Source organism: Mastacembelus armatus, chromosome 24 (assembly GCF_900324485.2).
Source record: "Mastacembelus armatus chromosome 24, fMasArm1.2, whole genome shotgun sequence".
Taxonomy (NCBI): Eukaryota; Metazoa; Chordata; class Actinopteri; order Synbranchiformes; family Mastacembelidae; genus Mastacembelus; species Mastacembelus armatus.
In genome coordinates, this window is record NC_046656.1 from 3,966,880 (window position 1) to 3,992,959 (window position 26,080).

Here is a 26,080-nt window from a genome sequence, read left to right on the forward strand (position 1 = left end):
TGGAAACACTGGTTCCTATATTCTGAAGCCCTTTTACTGTCCCACTGCCGACTGAATCCTCCAACCGACATCAAGTAGTCGAGATGGCACATTTTTAAGGGGAGGCAGGGGCTTGGGAGGAGGAGACGACTGCCCTTTTCAGCCCCTCACATGCAGCAGTACTGCTCACAGCTGTTGCATGATTGATGGCCACTCCCCAACCTGTCAACAACTCCAGACTATGCCTTGCCTCTGGAGAAAATGCTTCCCTGTGGCTGTTCCTATATGTCTAATTTTCTCATGACTTTGCATATGAATGCCATGGACAAACATTCAGCAAACAAAAGCCCTGCTTCCTTGTGCCCCCCTCTCAACACACACCATATGGGAGGCAACATATTTAGAGCTACATTTTTTGGGACTTCTTCCCTCAGCTTTATTCAGTGTTGATTTGGCTTCTCTATGTCCCCGTATTACAGCTTCATGTAATTTCCTATCAAATCCTCATAGGCACATTCTTAATCTCTGTGTGCCAGAGATCCATCTCTCTGTTTTGCTAAGGCCTACAGTATTGTAGCTTTACAACTCCTATTTAAAGCTGTCAATCAAGCTATTTGTTCAGGCAGTACAAATTCATTTTCAATTCTTATTCTCTCCTGGTCTGGATAAGGCTTAAAAAACGAAATCACAGTAACTTTTAGTCACACTGTCTTAATGCAGCAATGAATGAGGAAACGCACGTACAGAAAGCCATGCAAGAAATCCATTGGATGAATGAGGAGGAGGGCGAAACTATACATGTAAGTTAAAAATACATATTTACATATAATGGTATGGGGCCATCAAGTGTAGACCTGAAGTTAATGAAACTGAATAATGGAAAGTGTGCATTAAACTACTTCAGTAATTACTGTGCTGCTTGGCCAAAGTGATTACTCAGAAAGGAACTGCCAGAGGACGCTGTGAAGAATTTTCTCCTGTTCTTAGCACTGCATGTGTGTCCTGCCCTTGTTGTTAGAGTGAAGCGTTAACATTTGATTAGGATGGTCGAAGACATGAGTAATGGACCTGTCTTTTTAGAACAAGATCTGTGTGGCTGCCTCTGTGCTACACAGAGTAGTTGGTGTTTTGTGGTTATTGGCTGGCCTTAGATTTGCTTAGCCTGAGTTATGTCCTTGTTTATGTCAGACAGTGAAGGGAATGGAGTTAAACACACAAATCTAAGCCATGTAAGGAATTTTAATCTCTCCAAATTGAGCTAACTGATTTATTTCCTGGGACACTAGTCAGTTTGAAATTCTACAATTCCTCCATCTGGCTCTTTTTTAAAAAAAAAGCTGTATTTTCTGGACTGGTCACACTTTTTTACTCCTCTGGCTTGTCCTGCGACCTATATAATGAAGTGACTCATATGTGTATATTTACTGTTCATTAAAATAAAGCACGGCTATGTAAGTTTTGCTCAACAGTTACCATTGCAGCCACATGCAACAACTATGGGATATTAAATTCATTTCCCACTCAGTTGCTTCATCATTAGTTCATTTACTTGTTCTTCCTCATCTATACTGTACATCTATATGAGCTTCTATACACATGCTAATTGCAACATAAAAATGAGACAAATGAAAAGAGTCATAAAGTCAGCAATCTGACTGGTTCAAGGGAAACCAATGAAATGGACATGTCATGGGTTCTTCCCACACTGAAATGCGTATAGTCAGTCCTTAAAGGAATACTAGGTCACTGATGAGTCACAAGATGGAATTCTAAGGCAGCACCTTATAGTGGTGACAGACCAACAACACGCTGTTTTAATGTGCTTCTTGTTTTGTGCTGACATGGAATGACCATGGCTGGATTAACACAGGGCAAAAATTAGCTTTGGCACCAGGTTGATATCTGTCTCCACCCCACCCTGTTCAACTATGTGCATTTGTTATTAGTTGTCACCTATCATTTCAGTTGATGCTACCCTTGAGCTGTGCATATTCACAAACAAATTAGCTATTTGAAATAAACCAGGGCTTCTGGGGCTCCTTAGATTTTTGCAGGAGCTGTAGTCTTGAAAATGATACAAAATCCAATTTTGGAAGGCTGTTAAAAATATTAAATTCAAAAAGTACCTTAGCATAAGTCAAAACAATTTTTGTAACCAGAGTGATCACACCATGAAGCATGAAGTCTTGGTACTCTGGCTTCCTCCCATGGTCCAAACACATGCAGGTTGGGGTTAACTGCTGACTCTAAACTGCCTGTAGTTGTTAATGTTTTGGGATTGACTCCAACTCTTCTGTGACCGTGGAGGTACCAGGAAAGTGTTAGATAATGGATGGATGGATGGTCCTGGATTTCTGTTGTACATTGTACTGTGGCAAGATGAAGTCCTTCAACATTATTCAAATGTGCTTTTGAAGAATGTGATGATTCTCTAATTTGCTCAGACTGTAATCAGGTTAGAGCTGGAACAAAAAGGAAATAACTGACTCTCTCTGACACAGGGTATAGTCTGAGACAGACCCAAACAGTGAGGACATTTCTTCCAAATTGGTCAAGTGGGGAGATGAACCTGAAATTGCTAAATAAAAGTCAGATGTTTTGAAGATACATAACAGTGTGGTATATAAGCTTGTTAATAATGAGAGATAGATCATTTTTTGTTCAGGATAGAGTCTTAACATCTTTCTTGTTGCCTTCAATTTCAGCCCATGTTTTTAATTTAAAAATCTTCAAACTTTCAAGGCTTCTGCCAAATAATTTATGACCAAAGCGCACACTGTTGGCAGGGTAAACACACCTGTGCACCGAGGATATGTTGAAATAAGTGGATAGAAATTTGTGGAAAGCAGAGACAGAGATGTTGCTCAACAAGCTGCTTTGCAGACACCCAGACAAAGAACTGTTTTCATATAAAATTTACAACACTGAATCTAAACTACCATCCTTACAATCCTCTCATTGATTCTCTGACTTAGTGTATAGACAACTGCATAATTTATCACCAGCAGTCACTCTGTCTCTCTCTCTCTCTCTCTCTTACACACACACAGACACACACATACACACACACACACACACACACACACACACACACACACACACAGTTGACTGGCCTACTTTGGGTGTTCAAGGAGAAAGTGAAGCACTACAGCTCAGGATGTGAACCAGGCATGCTGAATGTCCTGCATTTTCATGTCTGTTTTGTGTTGTTTTTCTGTGTTAAACACCAATCACTACAGTTTGAAAAGTTAATTTATTTGCTCTTATGATTATGTTGGGGCTGTTTACCTCCAGATAAAAGCAGTTCTAACATTGTCCTGCTGCGGTGTGCCACTCCCTGTGCACAGTAGTTGAAGGAAAAAAAACATCCAGAAGCACCTTAAAATAAACATGTTGAGAATGGATTTGGAAGCAAATGAGCCCCACCCTTCAGACCAAAGAGTCCCCCTGCCTGTGTAAAGAAGCCATCAATGGGTGTCACACAACTGTTACACTGGCCAGGACAAATGAAGATGTAAGGAGGTTGCCTGAGCTGCCTCTGCTGACTGTAATTGCAATCTTTCAGACAGGAAATGGCAAATTGCTCCTCTCATCATTAGCAACCAGCTAAGACAGAAAACAGACATGCAAGCCTGCAAACATAATTATAATGACATACTGGGAGGCCGAGGGGCTGCTATAGAACACATCTGGGGCTTTCATGAGACCACTGCAGACTGAATGAACAGGCCTGGCCTCGGTTTCAGAGTGTGCATTTTCTAGTGCATGTGTAACTGTTTAAACTCAGATGCCAGCAAGTGATCTGTGCTGTGTTTACCTAGCAACAGCATGACTTACGAGTGCAGGCCACAGACGGAGGGTCAGAGAGCGCTCGATAGTAGCCGTCCTCACAGTCGCAGCGCCAGGAGCCCTCACGGTCGTTGAAGCTGTGTGCTGGACAGCGAGAGCACTGTAGGTCCTGAGAGGAAGACTTATAGAAACCACGGCCGCATGCTGTGGGAGGAAAATAAATAAATAAGGCAATGGGAAAGAGGAAGTTAAGGACAGACAAAGTTTCAAATCAGTTTTGCACAGTCAAGTAGGGATCTCATGCAGTTTGTCTGTTGCAGGTTTGGGGGTAAAACTGCACTGTTTTTACATAAAACAACATTTGGAGAAAGTTTAGAAACTTCTTTCCATCCATCCATCTATTTTTTATACCCGCTTACTCCTAACTATGGACACAGGGATCTGCTGGAGGATATCCCAGCTCTCTTTGGGTGAAAGTTCAGGGGTACACCCTGGACAGGTCACCAGTCCATCACAGGGCCAGAAACTTCTTTGGCTTTCTATTCATCAACAATAATAAATAGTACATAGGGATTCCTATGTACTATTTATTATTTTTAACTGCATTTCATTTTGGCAGTATTCTCTTCAGCTTCTTTCACCAATTGCTGGACAGTCCAAGTTTAAATGCTGGTGTATTGAGAATTTCTGTCCAAGGAAAAAGTGGAATATCATTTCTTTAAACTTACATACTGAAAAATGACATTAAATCCAACAATTTTTATGACAATTAAATTTGGTTATAATAAAATTTTGTGCATGAAAAGCAACACACTTAACAGCTTACAATAATATATCCCCAGTGTGTTAATAGGGCCATTTGGTTATCAAAAGATAACTGCCCCTAAAGCCAGCAGATAGTGGGAATTCTTATAGCAATTTTTATAACTTGAGCTAAGCCACACACTATTATATTCACTGATGATTTCAACAGTCATCATGGATCACTAAATGTCTCAGGGTGATACTAGTTCTGTGCAAACAGAGTCTGAAAAAATCTTCACGCCCAAATTCCCAACACTGGGATAGCATGACAGAACAAACCATTGTGTTCACGTCTCACAAGCAGCCAGTATTTGAAGGAACCAAGGCAAGCATGGCTCATCAAGCAGGATGAGCCATGAAATGCCATCATGTCGAAGCATTCACCAACTGCAACCTCTCACTTTGAGAGGAAAATAACAAGGTTATTTTTATTCTGATGAAACCTCAGGTCAGTAAAGAGGTCTGCCTTGTTTATAACAAGTTCTATCTCTTAGAGGAAACATTCTTCTGTAGAGCAGAGAGATAAGCACACATATCAATCACAAGCTCAAGGATCATTTTAACATTTTACTTTTAACCAAGACAAACAAACCTGAGACTGATATGACTAATATGGAAAGACTGTGCGTGAGGATTCATAAAATCTACTTCATTCTACCAAAGCTATCATTTTTTCAAAGTTGCAATTGATTCCTGGGTCCCAAAAGACCAGTAAGTGCAAGTAATAACAAAGATAGTTAATAGAAAACAAAGTGATCCAAAGCAAACTCACTGTGAGTCACAGATACTAGCACAGATTCCAATACTAGCACATTTTTTATTGTAGGTCCACCTATTTTCCCCTTAAAACTAGTAAAGTATGTGCAAAGCACAGCTATGTAAGCCTGGTGCAAAACTGCAGTCTACAAGAAATCTGAACCTCTGTGAGCTTTGCATACAAACTATTTTTCATGAGCCACCAGAGGAAATGAGCAATGATTTTCATACTGGGTTACACATCTTAATTCTGTTCTGCTGTTTTTTTTATTTCCTTTGCCCACCACCTCTTATGACAGGTCCTGAAAAAGAAGGATAGAGGAATCCAAGTTTTTTCATTTTAACACTTCCAGAGCAGCACGAAGTAGAGGTCAAGTCTCAGGGTATCCCCATTTCAGCTACATGAAAGCTCTGTCATTCTCCATTTTCCACCCTGCCACAGCCTTGTGAAACAAGACAAAAAGAGGAAAAAAGATTTCAGCTTGTGATTTTATCTCTAATCACTCTTTACCTTTTCCAGCTGGTAATTGAAAGCAAAGGCACAAGGAGACTGTGAGCAGTCAGTCACAAATACTGACCAGGTGGAATACAATACACCAGGTGGAGAGTCTACTCTCTTATATTTAGCTGCTTTTTAGTGTATGTGCATCTCTGATGAGCGATAACGTTCAACAAACAGCAGAGTAAACCATGTCAGTTCATTGTATCTGATATGCTGTGCAAACACTCCCTTATTGTATGTATGCTGGTAATGACACCGAAGGGCCTACCCCAGCAGGTTACAGACTGGCTAGATCCTAGTTAAGACGCTGCTTTCTCCCACCATGTGAGGCTGTTTAAACATTCTGATAAGCGTGTCTATGTGCCTTTGGGTTTCTGAGAGTTCATCTGCTGGGCTGCCAGTGTACAGAGGGTTAAACCTAGGGACATGGACAGGGACTAGTGTCATGTCCCACCATGACCATCACTTGATCAGATGAGGACCCACAGTACACATTAAGACAAGCCTAAAGCCTAAGATGCGAGGGCTTTCCAAAGTAAACAAATCTTTAAAGGACAACCAAGTCACTCTTATTCTTGTAGTTTTCTTTGTATGTCTGTCAGGTAGGCCTATGCTTTTTCTTCCTTGATACTGATTCCAATACCCAAATTCAAACTGAAATCAAAAACTAAATTTAAAGACAACCCCCCTACAAGTCATACAACCAGATTTGTTCTTAAGTGGCATATATGAGCAATTTAAATGTATTTGTCAAATTATCCAACTTGTTCATGCTTGAACAAAAAATTTGTGAGTGGGTCAGACCCACTATGTGTCGTCTATCTTGTATGTGTCCCCTCCAGTTATTTTCACTCACTCTCATATTGGTCATAGACTGATTTGCTTTAGAAAGATGTTTTTATTCCCTCTTGATTTCTGTCGGAATGCTATTCTGATGTCACGTCACAGTATGAAATTATTCTTTTGGTGGTGGTGACTTTCACCACTGTGGCACAAATAAAGCTTCACCTTACCTTATAAATCTTTGTGAATGAAGCGATCCCACATAAAAAGCAGCACAGCCAGCATTATATGGCAATTTAAGGAGCATGGATTATGCTACTGATCATGTCTCATGAATATGCACCTCCTTCTGGACAAGTGCCATTCATCAATCTAAAACAAGTGACCTAGGACACTTTGCATTTAAGACACCAGTGAACCTGACTTGGACGCCCTCTAAAATGCAAGCTATGAAGTAATGTTTGTTTGTCTGGGAGCATGTAAAAAAAAAAACGAGATGTTTTGTCTACCAGACAGCTAGTAGTTAAGTAGCTTGTTAGCTAAACATAAATGTCATTGTTAAGATTTCTGGCTTATACTTTAGTGTTAGCTAGTCGTGTTTTTAGATGCTTTTCAGGGGTGCTCAAGCACACCTAAATTTCATCTCAGCACTAGAGGTCGACCAATTGGCCATTTTTTTGCACATTTTAATTTATCAGCATCGGCCCATTTCACTGCACATTAGGTCGATTTATAGGCAGGCACATCTGCGACCAGCTAATCATTGTTGTGGAACATGTGAAGACCCCTCTTGCGACAAGCAGGCTGTCACCACTGCTGTTCAGTGAGCTGATGTTCCTGTCTGCTGAAAAGCATCCAAAAACTGTAAGAAAGTACTTATCTTTCGTTTTTAATTTTGCCTTATACATTTCATTGGTTAAATATGAAGCTACTTCTGGAGAGCGATTGTGAGTAACATTTTGAGTCTGTATTGTTAGTGAGCTGTAGGCACGGGTACCAAAACATGCTAACAAGCCCAGTGGCTAAATTATTATAGTAACATGCGTTGTATGGATAAAGTCATATGTTATTAATTCAGTTTCTGTACCGGAGAGTTTCTCTCCCTCTGCGTGAGAGACGGAGCAACACACACACTGTAGCCGTGGTCTGTTTACATTTTACACACACGGCTTCAGCTAATGATGGCAGGGGAAAACTATTTGTTTCGAACGAGTAATTACATTGTAGCGTATTAGAATTGATGCTGACCATGCTTATCATGTGTGCAACAAATCTGAAAGTAGAATTTTTTTACATATTTAAATTATAACTTAAGTGCAATGATTGGAGATGCTTATCTTCAATAAATGTTTAATTTAAGCAATTTTATGTATCACTTTTTGTTCCGTGTCAGATGAAGGGGGAAAATTAAAATCAGCCAAACAAACCGGCCAAAAGAATCGGCATCATATATCGGCCATCGGCTGCCCTGATTTCTAAATATCGGCATCAGCATCGACCAGACAAAACCCATATCGGTCGACCTCTGCTCAGCACCCCTACATAATAATAAAAATGAATTATTTGGCCTATTATTAACTAACGTTAGATTTTGCAAACGTTCTGACTTGTTTTATAATCAGTCACACATGTAAAAGCAAAGTAGAAGAAGAAGTAGGTAGCAATGAATTTCATGGTGGAGATTACAATCACAAATAGCCTAAGATGAAAAGTTGGTAAATACAGATGTCGACTGGTCTGAATGGGAACACTGGTGTAATTGGTTGTTAAAACTGTGAGTTAGAAAGTGTGTGGTTACAGCTCCATGCTGTGAATATTGTCAAACAACATTAGCTGACTCTGCTGCACACCTGCCAGGTAATGAGCTAACTGCACTTTAAAATTTTAGTGTAAGTAGAGATGACATAGCAGTAACGTGCAGTATTATAAAGCATTGCAATTACTTTTCATTAACAAATGAAAGACGTTTCAGTTTTATGTTGACATAAAATGTAATGTAACTTCACTCCACATGGCTAATTTGCAAAGTATTACAAAGTCCCATATCCATATTAGCTCATAGAATCTGTGACTGGATGTTATTGCTATTGGGTTGACAGCACAAAGAGGTAGAGCGACAGAGGAGGGAGAGAAGAGGAGAGAGCAGAGTGGAGTCAGCAGAAAGAGCGCTGGGCATAAGGCACTGTATAAATGTCACATTCTGCTGAGGAGCTAAGCATCCCGAAAATTCTGATCCTAGAATCGCCCCTGGTGTTAGCTCATCACAGCAAATAGACAGAAAAGATCATAAAATAATGTGATACCTAATGCATCTAATCCCCTTCAAAAACAAGACAAATTGCACTTGACCTTTAACTTAGACTCACAAATAAAGCCCAGATTGTCGTTGCTTTTTTCAGTGACAGCCAATGTGTTTACCAGTGCATCCATCTGGGTTTGGCACCCAGAAATGTTTAGAGATGCAACAGGCAGCCAATGAGGCCTCAAAAATCAAATGCCTCTATGACATGGAAAACTAAGTATTTTTGTAGCTCTCCCCACCGACAGCGTATTGAGTGACAACTACAAACACTGCTTTCCCAGCCCAACATTCCCATCCAAGCAGCAACACATGGACTCACTGCTAGTGAGTTCCCAAATCTGGCACCAGATGTCAGATGAAGACACAGCCCTAGTCCAAGACAGTGGGATGTGATAAAAGTGAGTGAGAGGCTCTTTGTTAAATATCCCTGCAATGACACTTTCCTTTCAAGTGTTAATATCTACCAAGCAATTACACAGTCTGTTCTTTCAGTAGGTGACTGATATCTTACTGGCAAACTCTGACACACAAACATGTTAAAACACTGTACCAAATCCCAGAGTGTTTACAACCCGGCCTGGCTTTGACTTACAGTCCAATGTGTAATTGCATTTGTAAGGGTGAAGAGCTAGAGTGACTCCTTGGGAAAAGGGCCCATTTATGTAAGTCTGGTCTTCTTCAGGCACAGATGAAGAGCAACTAATGGGTTGTCCTTGTTGACACGGGCATGTTCAAAAAGCTCAGTGGCAGCTACAACAGCCAGCTTATTTACAACAATGAGAAATTAGTCAGTCTTTAGAGAAGTGGGTTGAGGTTAAGCAGAGAGAAGGGGAGAAAAAAAAAACAAATCTCACTTTCCAGCCAGCTCCTAGAGAGGCTACAGAACCAGAATCTGTAATTTCCCTTCCAGTGGTCAAACACTTTCACTCAGTGATGTGTGGGAAGACAAGCTGCAGTCAGCAATTTTGCCCAGAGAGAGGAAGAAGAGTTTGAGAAAGGACAGGTCCTCAGAGTAGCAGGATAGAGATAATAAAACCCTCCTGTGACTATAATGTCTCAATCACAGTGCACACTGGCCCACAGATTAAAACAGTCTCCTTATCTTGTGCAGACATACATACACAAAAAATGGGGGGAAATGGATTTCTCTATTTTTGTAATATCTCAGTTTATTTCTTTTTTCCTCTTCTGAGCTGAGCTTCTTATAATTCTTGAATAACATCTCTCATGCCTTGGCAGTGTCATGACACTGGTTTTTGGGACTGAGAGGGAGGGGGAGAACAGAAATAACCTTTATGCGACAGCCTGACATATTCCTTCCCAAGACAAAATAGAAAATAATTACTGTATTTTCCAGACTATAAGTCACACTTTTTTTACTGCTCTGGCTTGTCCTGCGACTTATACAGTGAAGCGACCTATATGTGTAATATTCATTTTCTCGAGTTGTCACTAGTGTTAGATTGCAATCTTGACTTAATTGAAGATAATACTGTACTGCCGAAAAAGTAAAAACATTTATGTTGACGCAAAACTGTAAATCCTAGTGTAACACAAGTGAAAAACAAAGAGCTAGACTGCAGACTTCAAAGTGCAGGTAATAAAGTCTGGACTGAGTGTAGACATTCACACAACCTGAGAGAGGAGGAGGAGACGCTGCTTCATCTCCGTCCACCCCGACATTGGTGCATTTGTTTAATGTTACTTGACATGGATGAATGAATATCATAATGCACTTCTGCTTGTTGTTCTAATGTGTTAATTTAGACTATAATTAATATAATTATAAATGTGCCTTATACACCAAAGCAAATTATATATGTTTTTTCCTGTTCATCAAGGCTGTTTTTGCTAAAAGCAACTAATAATAATTCCGGTGCGATTTATAGCCCAGAAAACACAGTATTTCTCTTGTCTGAGGGTGACTGAATGGCACTTGGTGTTTTTTCCCTTGGTTGATCCTGTGCTTTTGTGGACAGATCAGACTCCATATTTGCCCTTTTAATTTTCTGTGTAGTTTTCTATGTATCTGCTGGGGCTGTTTAATAAAGTTAGCCAAAATACATGAATACCATCAAGAATCCAAAAATGTGATATGTTGAAAGACCACACAGATGACAATTTTTACATCATGTGGTGATGCAATTGTGTATTTTGAGGTTTAGATTGTATCCAAGCCCTAGAATTCACAGAAAACTAAAACGTCTGATATGCATACTTAAAAATTTCTTGTCACACTTAGAAGCAGCAAATCTGATCAATGAATATTACAATATTTACTATCTTTATTACAACTGTGCCATGGGGTGACACCATATTTCAGCTTGTGAGAGATCAAATTGTAGTTTTCTTTTGTATTCTTTAGGACAAGCACTGAAGAATCCTATGTCACAATGTGACAGTGAACCATTCTTGGTCATGTTTGTTTTATACTACAATCAGCTTCTACAAAGGTAGATGTGTTCACACACTCTGTATATTGTGTATGAGCCTTGTGCACAGTCAATGTGCATTTTGGACTTTACTCAGGTGTGTGCAAACTCATTAGTGTCAACCCTTGTGGCAGTGCAGATTTTGAAAATATAATTTGAGCTTTAACATAAAATAATTATAAACTATTAAAGCATTTTCTGGGTTCTAAAACTCAGAACAGAAACTTCTGATGACAATTTGTCTTGGAAAAACTAGAAAGCTTCCCTGCTTGCTTACAAACCACAAATCCAATCAAGATTATAATCCTTTTACTACTGAGCACAGAGAGGACTGGCTTGTCCGAGCAGGGCATCTGGGATATTGAGTTTCTCCCCATCTGTCTCAATATCACTGCGGATGGGGCTCAAAGCAAACTGCAGTGTGGGAATGTGGGAGACTCCCTCTGTCTTTTGCCCAATGCCAGGACCTGGGTGGAAATGACTACTGCAGATCTTTCTGTCTCCACAGTCCTTGCATGATGTCAGGGGTGGGCCTCTCCCTGTCTCTGACCCACCCCCTGTCCAGCCTGATTATGTGTTAAATCCGCTTGTGTGTCAGGACGGATGTGGAAAGAATGCACACTGAAGGGGAGCTGAGCGGGGTTGCAGAGACCCGGAGAGAGCAGCCTAGAGATAGCACCCCATTAGAGTGATAAAAGAGCCAGAGGGAGGAGAGCAGCCGACAGGACCAACATGCAGGCCCTGTCACTGATGAATGCCAGGTGGAAAGGGTCAGGCATGATAAAGGAATGTGTTTTTTTCTTATTTAAAAAAAAGCAAAACACCATTGCTTTCCATAAAACACTTGCTGTGACTGGTGCCACTCCGATAGGGAAATGTCTTTATAAATATCAACTCTAAACACAGGCCTGGTACAAAGTAGAGCCTGTCGCCTGTGGTTTATGTGAGTATGTTTCCTCCCAGTCTCTTTTCCTCTGAGTGTGTCAGAGGAACTCTGACATAAGTTGTTTATGGACATATCAGAGTTTTGGTACCAGTACCAAAATGGTGTGGTGTCTGTGCTGAGTAAATCGCTGGATTGAACTCTCGGACACACTGGTAAGCCCACTTTTTTGCCATTGCATTTCTAAATGCAAATGCTTGCAAATGCAATGGCTAAATGCATTGCAATGTACATTGTCCTAAAATTGTTAAAATTTTGATTTCAGGGAGTAGCTACATTAGTAAAGAATAAATAAAGTCATTCGGGACTGGCTGATAGCTGACTGGCTCGTACTTCATTGAAAAATAAATATTACCCAGTGCTACGTGTAAAGAATAAAATCATATTCTCCCTGAAACATGTCTGATCACTACTGTTACACTGCAGTCCAATGTTAATACTGCCATAAACATTCTCTGCCAACTGTTCCAAAATACCCTGGGTCTAGCTGGATGTTCAGACAACCATGAAATGCTATTTAAAAATGCAACTCCTGCTTTTACTCAGGGCATATGATTATGACCATGACCATGCATTACGACTATAGAAAAGGTTGTCAATAGCTCAACTAGAGCTTATTCCTCATGCAGTGTAGCCTCAGGTCTATGTGTGCTGTTCTGATTGGATGTGACTTATGTTCTTTGCCTCAATAAATAGTAGGCCTCAGTGCGAACATTCATCAGGCTCTGTTTACTGAAATTTTATGCAACTATCGTTGCATTGCTTTTATGGACTGAAGCCTGTGGTGTTTTCCCTTGCAATGTAAGAGGCAGTACATCTTGTGAGTAATTTCAGAGCAACGCAGGCAGGCAGAGCTGGGGAAAATCCTAGCTGAGTATATTTCTTCTACTTGAAAAGCCAAAGGACAGCTCAATTGATCTCATCTTGCAGGTGATGTGTGCACTTTTGCAGCTGAAAAGGTTGTGGAAAAATCAAATGCACCTTGAAGGAAGACAAGAGTTATTTATTAAGCTTTCTGCAGTACTTTCTAACATTTGGTTTATAGCTTTGCGTCATCTAAACTGTTCAGTGTTCTATAATGATGCTAAAGATTTCTTGAGCTTTATACCTTTTATTTCTCATATTGAAAACATTTCGTTTTTCAGTGTGATCACAGTAAGGTAGCAACAGGTGGTGGAAGATTTTTTTCCTTTTGTTCCAAGCTTTTTTCGTTGCTTGAAATCTTTTTTCTCTAAATAAAAAGAAGTGCTCAGCAGCTGGGTTTTTTGCCCACAGACATGTTAATCTCCCACCTATGAGAGCCAAGGTGCCTACCCAGCTCTAAGAAACTGTGGCACACACAAAAAAAGGGAAAGAAGTAAAGCTGTGCTGAAAATCTCTTTGCAGGACAGAGATAGTGTTTCAATGTCAAACTCCTTACAAACATTTATAGGACCAACACCTCCTGTAGGTTTGGGAAGAACTATGTAAGCTAGGAGATGGAAACAATCAGACTTAAAAGGGGAGGTCAGATTTAAAGGAGCCACTGAAACATGAGTTTAAACTGAATCTAATGTCACATTGTGCTGGATCCTCACTCTACCCCACACATATTTGGGATGACTCTGCCTGACTGCTTCTGCACTCCACACATACAGACAACTAGCCCATTCATTCAAGGTACCTGTGCTTAGCAGTAGATAAGTAGCTTTCCATGAAAAACAAAGAGAAGATTAGCATTCCCTTACACTATGTTGGAGGGCACACAGCTTTGCTCTCTGAGCAGGGAAACCCAAAGGAAGTGTCTGCCTGGCTGTACACAGCAAAAATTAAAACCAGCCACTGATAAAGTTATACTAAAAGCTAATGGTTCTGCTGTGATCCTAAAAGTAATGCTAAAGCAGGAACCCAAATGAATGAACATTTCAACAGGCCCTAATCTACTGTTACTTGCAGTAATCTCTATTTTTCATTGTTTTGGTTTGCTATCATTCGGAAACGACTAACTTTAGCCTTGTAAATGGAAAAATGACCAGGTAACAACTGGGCTTCTACCCTAAATGATATACAATAATGAAATATATATCAGTTATACCTGTTTAAATATGACCCATAGGATGCTTCAATTTTCACACCTTCACAAGCCACTAGAGGACACCTAACTATGGCACATTACTGCTGGTCATAATGACCTGCTGGATCAAGCGATTATTCTATTATTCACAAGACAGATTTAACCACAGATACTGTACTTTCTGCTGCTGTCTTCAAAATAAAAACAATTTGAACACCTTTTTTTCCCCTTTCAGCTGTCCTGCTTGATTTACTGCATACACTTAGAAGTGGAAAACGAAGGACATTTTAAGATGAAACCCATTACATCAGTGAATTTACAACCTCTAACTCCGCCTGAGCTTAAGTCTAAGTACTGTCCTCCCAGAGGTCTTTGCTTCTTTAAGTTATCATGCGGAGTGAGCTTTTTGAAATGGATTCTCAGTGACATGGAAAATGTCCCTGCCTAATCGTCTTTTGTTTAGTTCATTAAACTCACATGGAAACAGAAGAGAAGGCCCTTAAGGCCAGCCAGGCGGCTATCTTTAATGGATGAGCTGGTCAACTCTGAAAGGGAGCTGTGCTAAAAGACAACGCCGATGAGGCAAGGACTCTGCATTCTGGGGATGAAAGCGCAGGGTCCAAAGGTCTGCGCATTCCAAAGCCCCCTGCAGCCCAAGAGAAATCAGCACTGAAAATGACCACAGTGAGCAACTGAGCATTGGCACAGTGCCTACTAACCCTCCCGTCCTGGCCTGGGTCCCACCCATCCAAATCCAGCTTCTTCTCTGATCCCAAAACTATGGTAAAAAGGAATGGAATAATGTCAAGCCAGCCACTCATCACTGCAGTGATCAGGTCCCTGTGGTCTTCCCTGACACTCAAAGATGTCAGCATGGCCTCAGATGTCTACAGGGGCTGGTGCAGTCCAGGGCTCCACTTAATTACAAAACAAGATATTTTTCTACTTACCACTTTGTGTTATCAGGCCAAATAGTCTAAGTAAGTACACAGAGAATGTCTGTCGCTCCTCTATCCACTCACCCCAACCGGTTGAGGCAGATGGCCGCCCAAACTGAGCCTGGTTCTGATGGAGGTTTTTTCTTCCGTGAATGGGAGTTTTTTCCTCTCCACTGTCACCAAGTGCTGCTCATAAGGGATTTGTTGGGTTTTTTTTTTTTTTGTAAAGTGCCTTGAGATGATTGTATTTGGCGCCATACAAATAAAATTGAATAGAATTGAATAGAATGTGTCATTTTTGTTACAAATCAGGAACTTGCAATGGAAATTACTTACTATTTTGACATTACGTAGATCAAACAATTAATCTGATATCCCAGAAATTTACCAGCAGATAGTTTGATGCAGTCCAATACCTATTTGTTCTTGTATACTAACACTCCTGTTTTACAATGTATGATTTGTTTTAATACAATTGGAATTAACAGCAGAGTTTTCTTCAACAGAGCCACCCGAAGCACAAGTTCTGCTTCCTCTGCTGTGGATGTAAGTGGGGGAAAAAGTGAAAAGTTATGTAATAAGTTATTGATTTTCTTCTTAAAGGAAGATTGAAGTACAGAGCCAGTGGTCTGAACCCTCCCAGAGGAGCAGCTCCACTGACAACAGGGCCCTCCCTCCTGCCTCTTAAGGTGGCGAGACCCCAGGGCCACTCACATATCACTTTCACCCTCATGCCACAGGGACACAAACAGAACACCAAAGACACTGTCTTCTGACATGGAGTTTGCCTGTCTGATCACATCCCTCTCAAGCAGTCAACAGGCAAGCAATTACAAAAAACGACATCTGTGCCACAGTTTGGCTAGATAAAAAGGGCAAAAGCTTTAGAATTGCAAGTAGGTATGGAAACAGGGATCGATGGGGATGTCTGAACCTGTTAGCGCAAGAGGGGATGAGGGCTGCTGCACCACAGGGAGGACTCTTTTGTCATTCAGGGAGAGGGGGCTGGAGGGGTGACTCTGTTGGCGATCAGGGGTCAACTGCTGCGATCATCCATCTTCCATCTTGACAGTGTGCTGTCAACCGGGGTGCTCATGTTACTAAACACAACAGGCAGGTCTCCATTGTGGTGCTGTGCTGGTCTGCAGCCATGTGTAAATGAAGTTAATATTCACTGACCTCATGCACAGCCCTGTGTGGGCACCAACGTCACCTTGGAAATAACGCTATCTAATGCAAAGTCAAAAAGGTCTCCCTTTTGGGGGGTTGACAAAGTCCCTTACCAGTTTAGCTGACCATATGCCTTTGTTTGCAAGAGAAAGAGGAATGTTTACTTGGATCTCTCTTTTCATACGATGCAACTTAGTGTTACTCAATTTGGACTGGCAGGTCAGATTCTAAGACCTAGATACTGATATCTATCTTTTCTTTTTTTGGCTCTGTTGAAACAGCATTAAATAGCAGGTGAGTGCAATTTGCATCCAAACTGACACCCACTCTTCTTAGTCTGTGTCAAACCAGAATGGAATGCACACACTTCAGAATTAGCACACAAGGCAAACATAAAAACACAGTTTAATCATTATGAAACATGCTCCTTACTTGCAATGCTGCACCAAACCCAAGATTAGGAATAATTTACACTTTATTGTTGTCTGTTGTTTTTTAAACTAAGGCCCAGACAGTTCCATATCACTGCATCGTTCAGAAAGGAAAACAAAAAATACAAGGTTGCTAATACTTGGAAAAAATATCCACAAGATTTGTTTTCAGTGCTCCCACTAGTTTTTTCTCAACAAGGTTTGTGCTTCTACAACAGTTGAGTGGATTGAGCTTTTCCAACAGCTGCTTGATATTCATGTATGCATGAGTCAGTAGCTGAAGCTTATCAGCAGAGGTGAGAGACAAACCCATTACCAGTGACCAGACAATGGCAACCTCCTGTCCGTCTTCAGCCTCTGCTCACTGTGCTTAGATTGTGTTTAGATCCATCAATGTGAAATCTATAAACACAGAAACCTATTGGAGCAAATAATTAGGCTTTTAATCTCAATGTCTTTGCTTCAGCATATAAATAATCACAGCTCTTATAAATATAACTTTGAAACAAATATTTACCAAGCCAAACTACTCCTGGAATGAGCCTCCCAGTGAAAGTTTTTCTTAAGTATAATGAAACATTTGAATTTAATTTGACACGTTGACAAGGTAGTGGGATCCCACTGCTGGCACAAGTTCAAGCAAGTGTATCCCAGGAAACAACATCTTACTGGTCCTCCCCATTGGGAAGTGTATATTTAAAATAGGGGCACTGGATATGGAAGTAAAATAAACGCTCTTCGTTACAGCTTGCCAAATCGGGAATTTAAACATTCTGCCTTCCCTTCATCCTCTGAGGATGTAGCTGTGGTTTAGTGTCTACTAATGAGGGGGAATTAGATAGAGCAGAAGAAACACACGGAATATAATAATATTTTCTGGTCATAAAGACAAGTCTACAAATCTATTCTTAATAGTCTAACTTTCAATGAAATATAACACTCTTTTACTGGATTCTTTGTAATTTAATAGCCATTGTTCTCTCTCCTGGAGAAATGTAGTACTCAGTCTCATTGTTTTATTATTTTGACTACCTTTGTACAACATATAAAGCTCACACACAATACTTTGGGGCAATACATGCATATCCTCTATTAAAGGAAATACATTCTAAGTTAAAGATGGTTGAAGCAACCTTTAGATAAGTGAGTGCAACAAGAAAGTGAGAGCTTATGCTGGATCACAACATACTTTAACACTGAATGTAATGAACATCAATGCACAAATGCTCAACAAACCTCGACAGCTAAACAAATAATTTCAGGTCACTAAATTTTTGATTTCTTTTGTTGCTAGCCTGAAAAAAATAAAAAGGAAACAGCACACTTTTTGGGTGTTTTGCATTCTACTTACAGTGCAAAGGGACCCAAAACAGACACTCTGGCAGAGTTAATTTGTTGTTTTTTTTTTTTTTTGTTTTGTTTTTTTTTTTAATAGATTTTTTTAGTTGTCTAGTTTAGTTTTCTTAGTTTTCTTTTTCTTTCTTTTTTTTAACCCTAGGGTCCACTTAGGAGCCTACAACAAGTCACAATGAACATGAACTTTTTTTTTATACAATCTACATTAGCAATCTAAAGGGACCAAAAAGAGACAATAGAAAAAACAGAAAATCTTGACTGTGGACGCGGAGGAGTGAACATCTCCTGCTCTGAATGCAGCTGGGATGGACTGTCTGCTGCGTGAGGACTGGGCCACCTGGTAGTGCCTTGGGACGGGGGAGGTGCCCACGGCAGCACCCACTGCTCGCTGAGAAGAGTAAAAATGATATGTGCTTTGACATCAGTCTCCAAAATCTAGCACAAATCTCAAGGCACTTTACTAAAACTAAAAACCCAACAAATCCCTTATGAGCAGCACTTGGTGACAGTGGAGAGGAAAAACTTTTAACAGAAGAAAAAACCTCCAGCAGGACCAGGCTCAGTTTGGGCGGCCATCTGCCTCAACCAGTTGGGGTGAGTGGATAGAGCAGAGAGAAAAGAACAGTAACAATAAACAACAGATAGACACTGCAGGTTGGTGGGGCCAGTAACTGCACATCAGCAATATACAGCTCCAGGACCTGGGACAAAGCTGCTAAGTTGGCAACAGTGTGGCTCGCAAGTGTGCTGCTGAGGTCCGTCAGTCATGTAGTCTGTAAAAATTGGCTGCCCACACAAGTGCCTGAACAAAAATCAGCCAATAAACTCCAGCGCCAGCCAATAGCTGATTGTATAAAAACTGCAAATTCGGCCGATCAATGTATCAGTTGACCTCTAATTTAGGGTCTCCAAATCTCAACTCAACTTTTAGGACACTGCCAACTGTTTCAGTATTAACATCTTGAGCAGGGAATACCACATCTGTGTGTTTGACTTCTACCTGCAGGGCCAAGACAGCAAGGAGGTAAAGCCCTGGGCTGTGGAAGAATGCTCGAATTCACAGGAAGCAGACACTGGCAGTGACAGGACAAGCTCCCATCCATCACCAATTTATTTCAATCTTCAATGATTTAGGTCCATTTGGGTCTCCAGTGGATTTGGCACACACCTGTCATGTGCATAATTAACCTCTGAAGCAGTTGTAAAAGATGGCCATTTGGTGTATTAAATTCACACCTTATCAATCAGGGGAGCATAAAGATATATGAGAAGCTCCTGACTCTTGGTTCCTGGCTTCAATTGAAATGCTAAGTGCAGCTATTTCTCCAGCCCTGGAGCTGGGCCTGGCTGCTTGGACCGCCTGGTGGTTTCCATACATGTTAGCTGTCGTGGTCAGACCCTGACCACTCAGCCCCTTCCCTCGGGGGCCAATCATCAATCAGTTTCCAACTAAGTTCTGTCCAACTCCCTGTCATTCAAGATGAATGCACTCTACAGGATGCAGTATCCTCTCATTAATTCTCTTGTTAGCATGCACCGATAGCATTGAGATATGGCCTGTTTTATCTGTTTTCCACCAGACTGAGGCTTCTCACTTTTTTGGGTGAGGGTCAACAGTTAGTCATTTCTCAGGCACTGGTTATTTAGTACCGCAACGATGTGATGTGTCAATATCAGAAAACATACATTCCCAGGGTTGAGCAACACAAAGAGGCCAATGTCCTCCCACAAGGGCCCTCTCTCTGTCTAAACGACTCTGCGGCTCCATTGCAACCAGTAGCCAGCGCTAAACAGGACCAGCGAATGAATGGGTGCTATTTTCACAACACGCACTTCTTCGTAAAATGAAGCCTGTGCAGGCTGCGGGGACACTTAAACTGGCCTTTTTCAACACCCATTACACTGAGCCCACTGAACACAGCAGGCGGAGAAGAAGAGTGACATTTACTGCCACAGATTGCCACACAAAGAGTTAAAGAGAGACAGAGAGAGGGGGGCCATAGGGGTGAAAGACAAGGGGTCCCTCTTTGCTGATGGTGATGAATGAGTGGATCACCATGCATTTCGGAGGAGCCCTTTAAAACCACAGTGGGAGCTCCTCAAATGACATGACTGACAGCTCAACTTGCTTACTCCACCTGCACCCACCCCTGAATATTTTACTCAGTGGCCCTGTTATACTAAAGTAGGCCAGTTAAAGACTGTCTTAAGTAAGTTTGCTTCAAATAAAGTGCCTCTCTGAACACTGTCCTGCATCTGAAATCTCCTTTCAGATGTCTGAATTCAAGAGGTTTTGCCTAGGGTTTGGTTTTTCTAAGAGCTGTTTAGGGCGATAAAGTCAACAGAAAATATATTTGAGAAGCGAAGTGAATATGTCACTGATGACTAAATACCTCAATCTGCTTCAAACAGAGTGCTTGCTGGATCCTCTAACAGAATCTAAAACTCTCTATCCTGTGTTGGAATTATGGAGATTATGGGATAATAATTGTTACTTTCCAAAACCAACATCCAATAAGTGTGCCCACTTCTACACAACTGCTGGTCTGATAGGCTGCAGTGTAAAATTTTAACAAGCTCACGTTTCTCATTTTTCACATCAATCTGTAATGATTTGTATTTAACAAAGTGCAACACCATGAATTTTAGCTTCATGGTTTAGCCATTTAGAAAAGGTTAGAACAACATTTTGTGCAAACCAGTTTGTTAGAAGCATACTGTACCCTTTATCATAAAGATGAAGCATTGCCATGAGGTACCATAAAACAAAGTTCTCTTTGTTGAAAGATGATGTACTCACACAGTATGAGGACAAGTTTATCCAGTATCCAAAAGCACTGGATGTCCCATTTTTAATGGTCACACCCACTTGGACCCATTGCTGCTGTTCAGCTGATAGAAATAGTTTGAATAGCTCTTAGATTGTTCTAGAGGAAACTACTGACTGCACAATTTAATGTCAGTGCACTGTAAGAAGTGCTGATGGTGCACCATGATTCTCATTTTATTTAGATTAACTACCCTTTAATACAAAGGCTTCTCATGCCTCAGCGGAGATAAAGCTCATAAAGGTGCACTATCAAGGCTGGAATTTGATCCACATTCACATTAAGGAATCTTCTTCCTCAGGTTATAAAACAACCTATGGGTAGGTTCCTTGTAATGCTGCTTACACCTACAGGTATCTGACTTAACTGACACATGAACAGATTAATTAATGGAGACAATCAACTTCTTCTGTTCTGTGGGCTTGGCACCAGGACATAATAAGAAGAGGTTGCTAAAATTACTTCTACAAGTCAGAGTTGGTATTCTGCTTCACTCCCCCTGTGGAAATAAATGGTGGACTTTCTTTCTACTTAAGGGTACAACTGGATCTTACATCTATGCATATTAAAACAACAAAAACAATAAAAGAAGCTCCATGGGGTTGAATCAGCAATAGCCTGCTAACATTAGAGACATAGCACAACTTGAGGCGGGCTGTGCTGCTCTAAATTACATGGCCTAATATACTTCATTAACACACCTCCCTCAGAGGGGTCCCTAATGGATGACAGCATGGCGTAAAAGCTTGTCTGCCAGGGACACTAATTTGTTCTTAGATGCATTCTGGTCAATTATTACTGGGTGTTGCTTCCCATAAGCTGCTTAGATTGAGGCTGCCCACTTTGCAAAAAAAAAAAAAAAAAAAAAGAAGAAAAGGATTCACTGACAGGACAGGCCACTTAAGTTCTGTGATCTAAGACACCCTCTTTTAATCCACAGTAATTTTTATCTTTCAAGTCAGGTGGCCACTGCAAATAATCCTCTGAGCATACCGCTGTTAATTGTAGTTGCATGATCTGGCATCGCAACAACACATAATTGAGCCACAGCAAGGCTGTGTTTGCCCTTCCTATTAGACTCTTTCATAAATATCCTGAGGCCTAAATGCCACAGTATAGAAGCTATTTGTTTTCACTACCTCTGTCAGGGTCATTTGGTCAGAGCAGAGAGACACTGAAAGACTGGCTGGACTTCCTCTAGACCTGTATATTCAGCTACTGATTGTCTTGGCTCCTCGCCAGTGATTAAGATACAAGTGTTGAGCTGAACTGAAGTTATTATTTAATCCCAGTGTCAACAGCATCACAGCTGTAAATGAACAGCCTCATAATCAATTAACACGGATTCCATTTATTATACTGAGGCCTCAATATTTTATACATCTTTACTGCTGACGAATCGGCTGCTTTAATCCCATTTGCAAACACAACTATACAGACAGCGATGCCTAAAATGTCATTTACCTCCTTTGCATAATCAAATTACAAATACTCCTCACTTTATTGCCTTTTTCCCCCTTTGGCACACTTTTGTTGTGTGAAATCCAGGATGCCCCTGACTGAAAAGCTAATTCAGCAAGAAACAACTCAGGGAATGCTAACAGGTAAATTAAATTACTAGTAAATGTTGCATTCACATCATGAAAAAAGGCACAGCCACTCACGTTCACATGCGTCCCCTTTCTGATGAAATCCAGCTTTGCATATACATTTCCCAATGGGCACCAGCCATTCCCCCTCGGCACTGCAGTGCATTTTGGGAGAGTTGTCGGCTTCCTCCTCGGCATCGCTCACACACATGCCCTCAACCTCCACCAGCGAGGAGAACTCTGATCCAGTCACGGTGTCTGGGAATGTGGCCAGGTTCTCGATGATAGACCAACACTTCTTGTAATAGACTTTGACAGAGACCAGGGCAATGCACGCCCCTACATCCTGAAAGGCCAGGTAGAAGCCCCGCCTAGACAGGGGGCCAATTATGCGCACTTCTGTATTCAGCTTCATCTTCCTCTCACCCAGGTCACCCTGAGTGAAGCTTTCATCTGCAGCAATTGTGTCAATTTTTACATACTGGTTCTCCCGTAAGCTCCTGCCCACTTCTGAATCGGTTTCTTGATAATATAAGTTGAACGTCTCCTTGCAAGTGCCCACCACACCAGGTAGACTGTTACAATCCCTCAATGTAAACTTCAGTTCCACAAAAATTCTCTGGGCATTGCCCTTCTCTATCCAGTTAGTCCGAAGCCAGTTATTCTGATTGGGCTCCATGACTTGGCATACCTGATAAGTGCGAATGGGTGTGTAGTTCTCATCCAAGCCACTGATCTCTTCCCACTGGAACAAGAAGAAATGCATTGTAATGAATACAACCATCAGGGAGCATCACCATGCTGGATTTAAATGCCATCAAACTCAGATATGCATCTAATGCTTAGCAATCAAACCAAACTGGAGGTGATTACACTGCAATAAATATGACAAAGGTTTATGAAATACAATCATTTGAGACAGTGTTGTGTATAATAAACTTCCGTAAATGAAAGGAGCTAAGCAGTTGCATTTTCATCACACAAAAACATCTTTAAAAAATGACTGTGCTCAGTTTATCAGTTTCTAATCACGTTATTTATTGAAAAAGTTTTTCACTGCCTGCTTTTAATCAAACAAGTAAGTTGGAAGTGGTTTGCTTAAGGTCTTTGTGCTCTGAATGTCAAAAGCCATGAGAGTTTAGTAGTAGAAACAACCTGTGTTCTTTATTTGTGTTCTACAAAGACTATTGTAAACAAAGAAATATGTGGCACTGATCCCTATGTATATTTGCAAACCTCCTTTAAAAATATTTCCTCTCTCACAGATGTAGGACAATGGAAAAAGCTAGGAAAAAATACAAATATGGAGTACATTCGTGTGCATTGCAGAGACGCAGACTTACCCCATTCGGAGGATAAGAGATCCACTCCAGTTCTGTCTGTTGTGCCTTGGAGTCCAGCAGAATCACTAGTGACAGGAAACCAAGAGGCAAATGGTTAAATCTCACCAGCGCACGGGGCTGGGTATTAATGAGAGACCACACAAATATGTCTATATACCTGTGACCCAATTTTAATTTCTACAGTGAACAACTAAAGCAAAAAAAAAAAAAAAAGCAATACAAATATATACACTGCAGCAGACAGGTTCTCGTGTGTGGGAACTTTTCAAAGGATAAATTAAGATACTGACTGTTCATAAGAAGAAATAGCGTATAGAAACAAACACACAAAGCTTATTAGATTGTGTTTCGAGTCATTACGCGTTAACATTTGCGCGCATTTAATATATCTGTTACGGGTGTGTTTTTACGCATTAGTTATTAAAACTCATTTTTGGAGTGGAAGTTGTCGCGTTAAGTCTAAGCTGCCGCTTCTGTATGCATTCAGAACATTGCCCTACGGCCACAAGACTACAGTGAAATCACGTTAAGAGGCGGATTTTCGGTGTTTTTAATCTGCGAAGGACTTTCGCTTCGTTTTATGGTACGACTTTCATATGTATATATCTATCTATATATATATAGATATATACATATCTATCTATATATATATATACATATAGATATATATAAACACACATATGTGTGTGTGTGTGTTTATTGCATTCAGGCTACTACAAACAGACAGCTGTAAAATAAACGCGGAATACAGACGTCCATATTAGACGTGTCGTTTAATACATTATAATTTTTTTAACAGCGGTACGTTCTGGCTGCTAATTCCACCTTTATCTTACAGCTGTCTGTTTATAGTAGCCTAAATGCAATAAACAAGTCATATCAGTTGTTCCATCCAAACCCGCTCGTTTATCATACTGTAGTTTGGGTAGCGAGAACCCGCAGAGTGATTTTCTGTTTTTACGCATAGCATTATTTCGTTAATTTAACCATAATCCGATCAATCAAAAGTGTACATTTTCGGCTATTTATAATTATTTAGACCGTGTCTTGTTTTCGTGTTATATTGTCTGTGGTCAACTTAAGCGTCTGAGGCGGTATACGGCTCCGCATCAATCTGCTGTATTTCCCTTCCAACAAACAAGACTAGACAGGACTGTTAGAGTGGAGGCCACAGGAAACAACCATCCGAAACTGCGTCCAAATAGACTGCTCACTCCCTTCCAGCTAGCAGAGCCTGCTGGGACGATCGATACGCTGATGTAACCTAGTTTGTTTTGACAGATTGTTAATCTATAATGAACAGGCTAGTTATAGCGACAGGTCACCAGTGCTGTAGTAAAAAAAGACAGGAGCTCCTGCATCTAATCCGTGCTTTACGGCTTGAATAGCCGTGCGTAAAAGCACCGAGAGCTCGCTCGCAAACAGCCCGGGAACAGAAAGCGCTGTCAAGCCCCCACACATCGACCTCATCCGACTGCGCCGGCCCTATAGAACATTCAGATTTTGAGTTATTAAATCTGCGTGAGATTTAATGTAGGAAAAAAGCAAGGATGCTGTCTGCAGGATTTGGACACATCTTTGTGAAGGATGTCTTCCAAATGCGGTCGGATGGAAGAGAGTCCAAACTTTAGGAACTTACCTTCCTTCGCATTCTGTGCTTCCCCGCTGTCTACATAACAGCATAAATGAAGGCAAAATGTAATCCACATACACGGGATAGACCTGGAGAGCATGGTGCAGCCGCGGATTTCAATGTAGACCGTAATTCGCTTTGCTACCGTCTCGTGTGCTTTCCATTGACGACACTAAACCGGCTCTATGTACAACAATCCGCTGGTTCACACTCAAATAGCGTCTGCTGCCTCTGGGAGGAGACTGTGGCTCCGGTGTGTCTGTCAAGGAGACAGACGGAGGGATTGTCCAATCATAATCCAGAGTAGGTAACGTTATAAACGTAACGGGGCAGTTAGTCTGCGGAGGTGGCAGGGCATTTGCGGGTTGGATGCACGGAGGAGGAAATTTCACTGCAACTTTGATCAGATATTTTGCTTTCTATAAGAACGGTAAGGGATGTTCAAGTAT

General features: G+C 40.9%; 1 protein-coding gene across 2 annotated transcripts in view; it reads right to left on the reverse strand.

The window, feature by feature from the left end:
* Positions 1-25,827, reverse strand: part of epha7 (eph receptor A7) — an 88,136-nt gene extending 62,309 nt beyond the window's left edge. For both annotated transcript variants that reach the window (XM_026318114.2, XM_026318113.2), the window contains exons 1-4: positions 25,638-25,827; positions 23,999-24,063; positions 22,731-23,400; positions 3,817-3,972 (exon numbers count right to left, since the gene is read on the reverse strand). In XM_026318114.2, coding sequence (XP_026173899.1) covers positions 3,817-3,972; positions 22,731-23,400; positions 23,999-24,063; positions 25,638-25,731 — 985 coding nt within the window. In that variant the 5' untranslated portion in view covers positions 25,732-25,827. The remainder of the gene's footprint in view (positions 1-3,816; positions 3,973-22,730; positions 23,401-23,998; positions 24,064-25,637) is intronic.
* Positions 25,828-26,080: the final 253 nt, after the last annotated feature.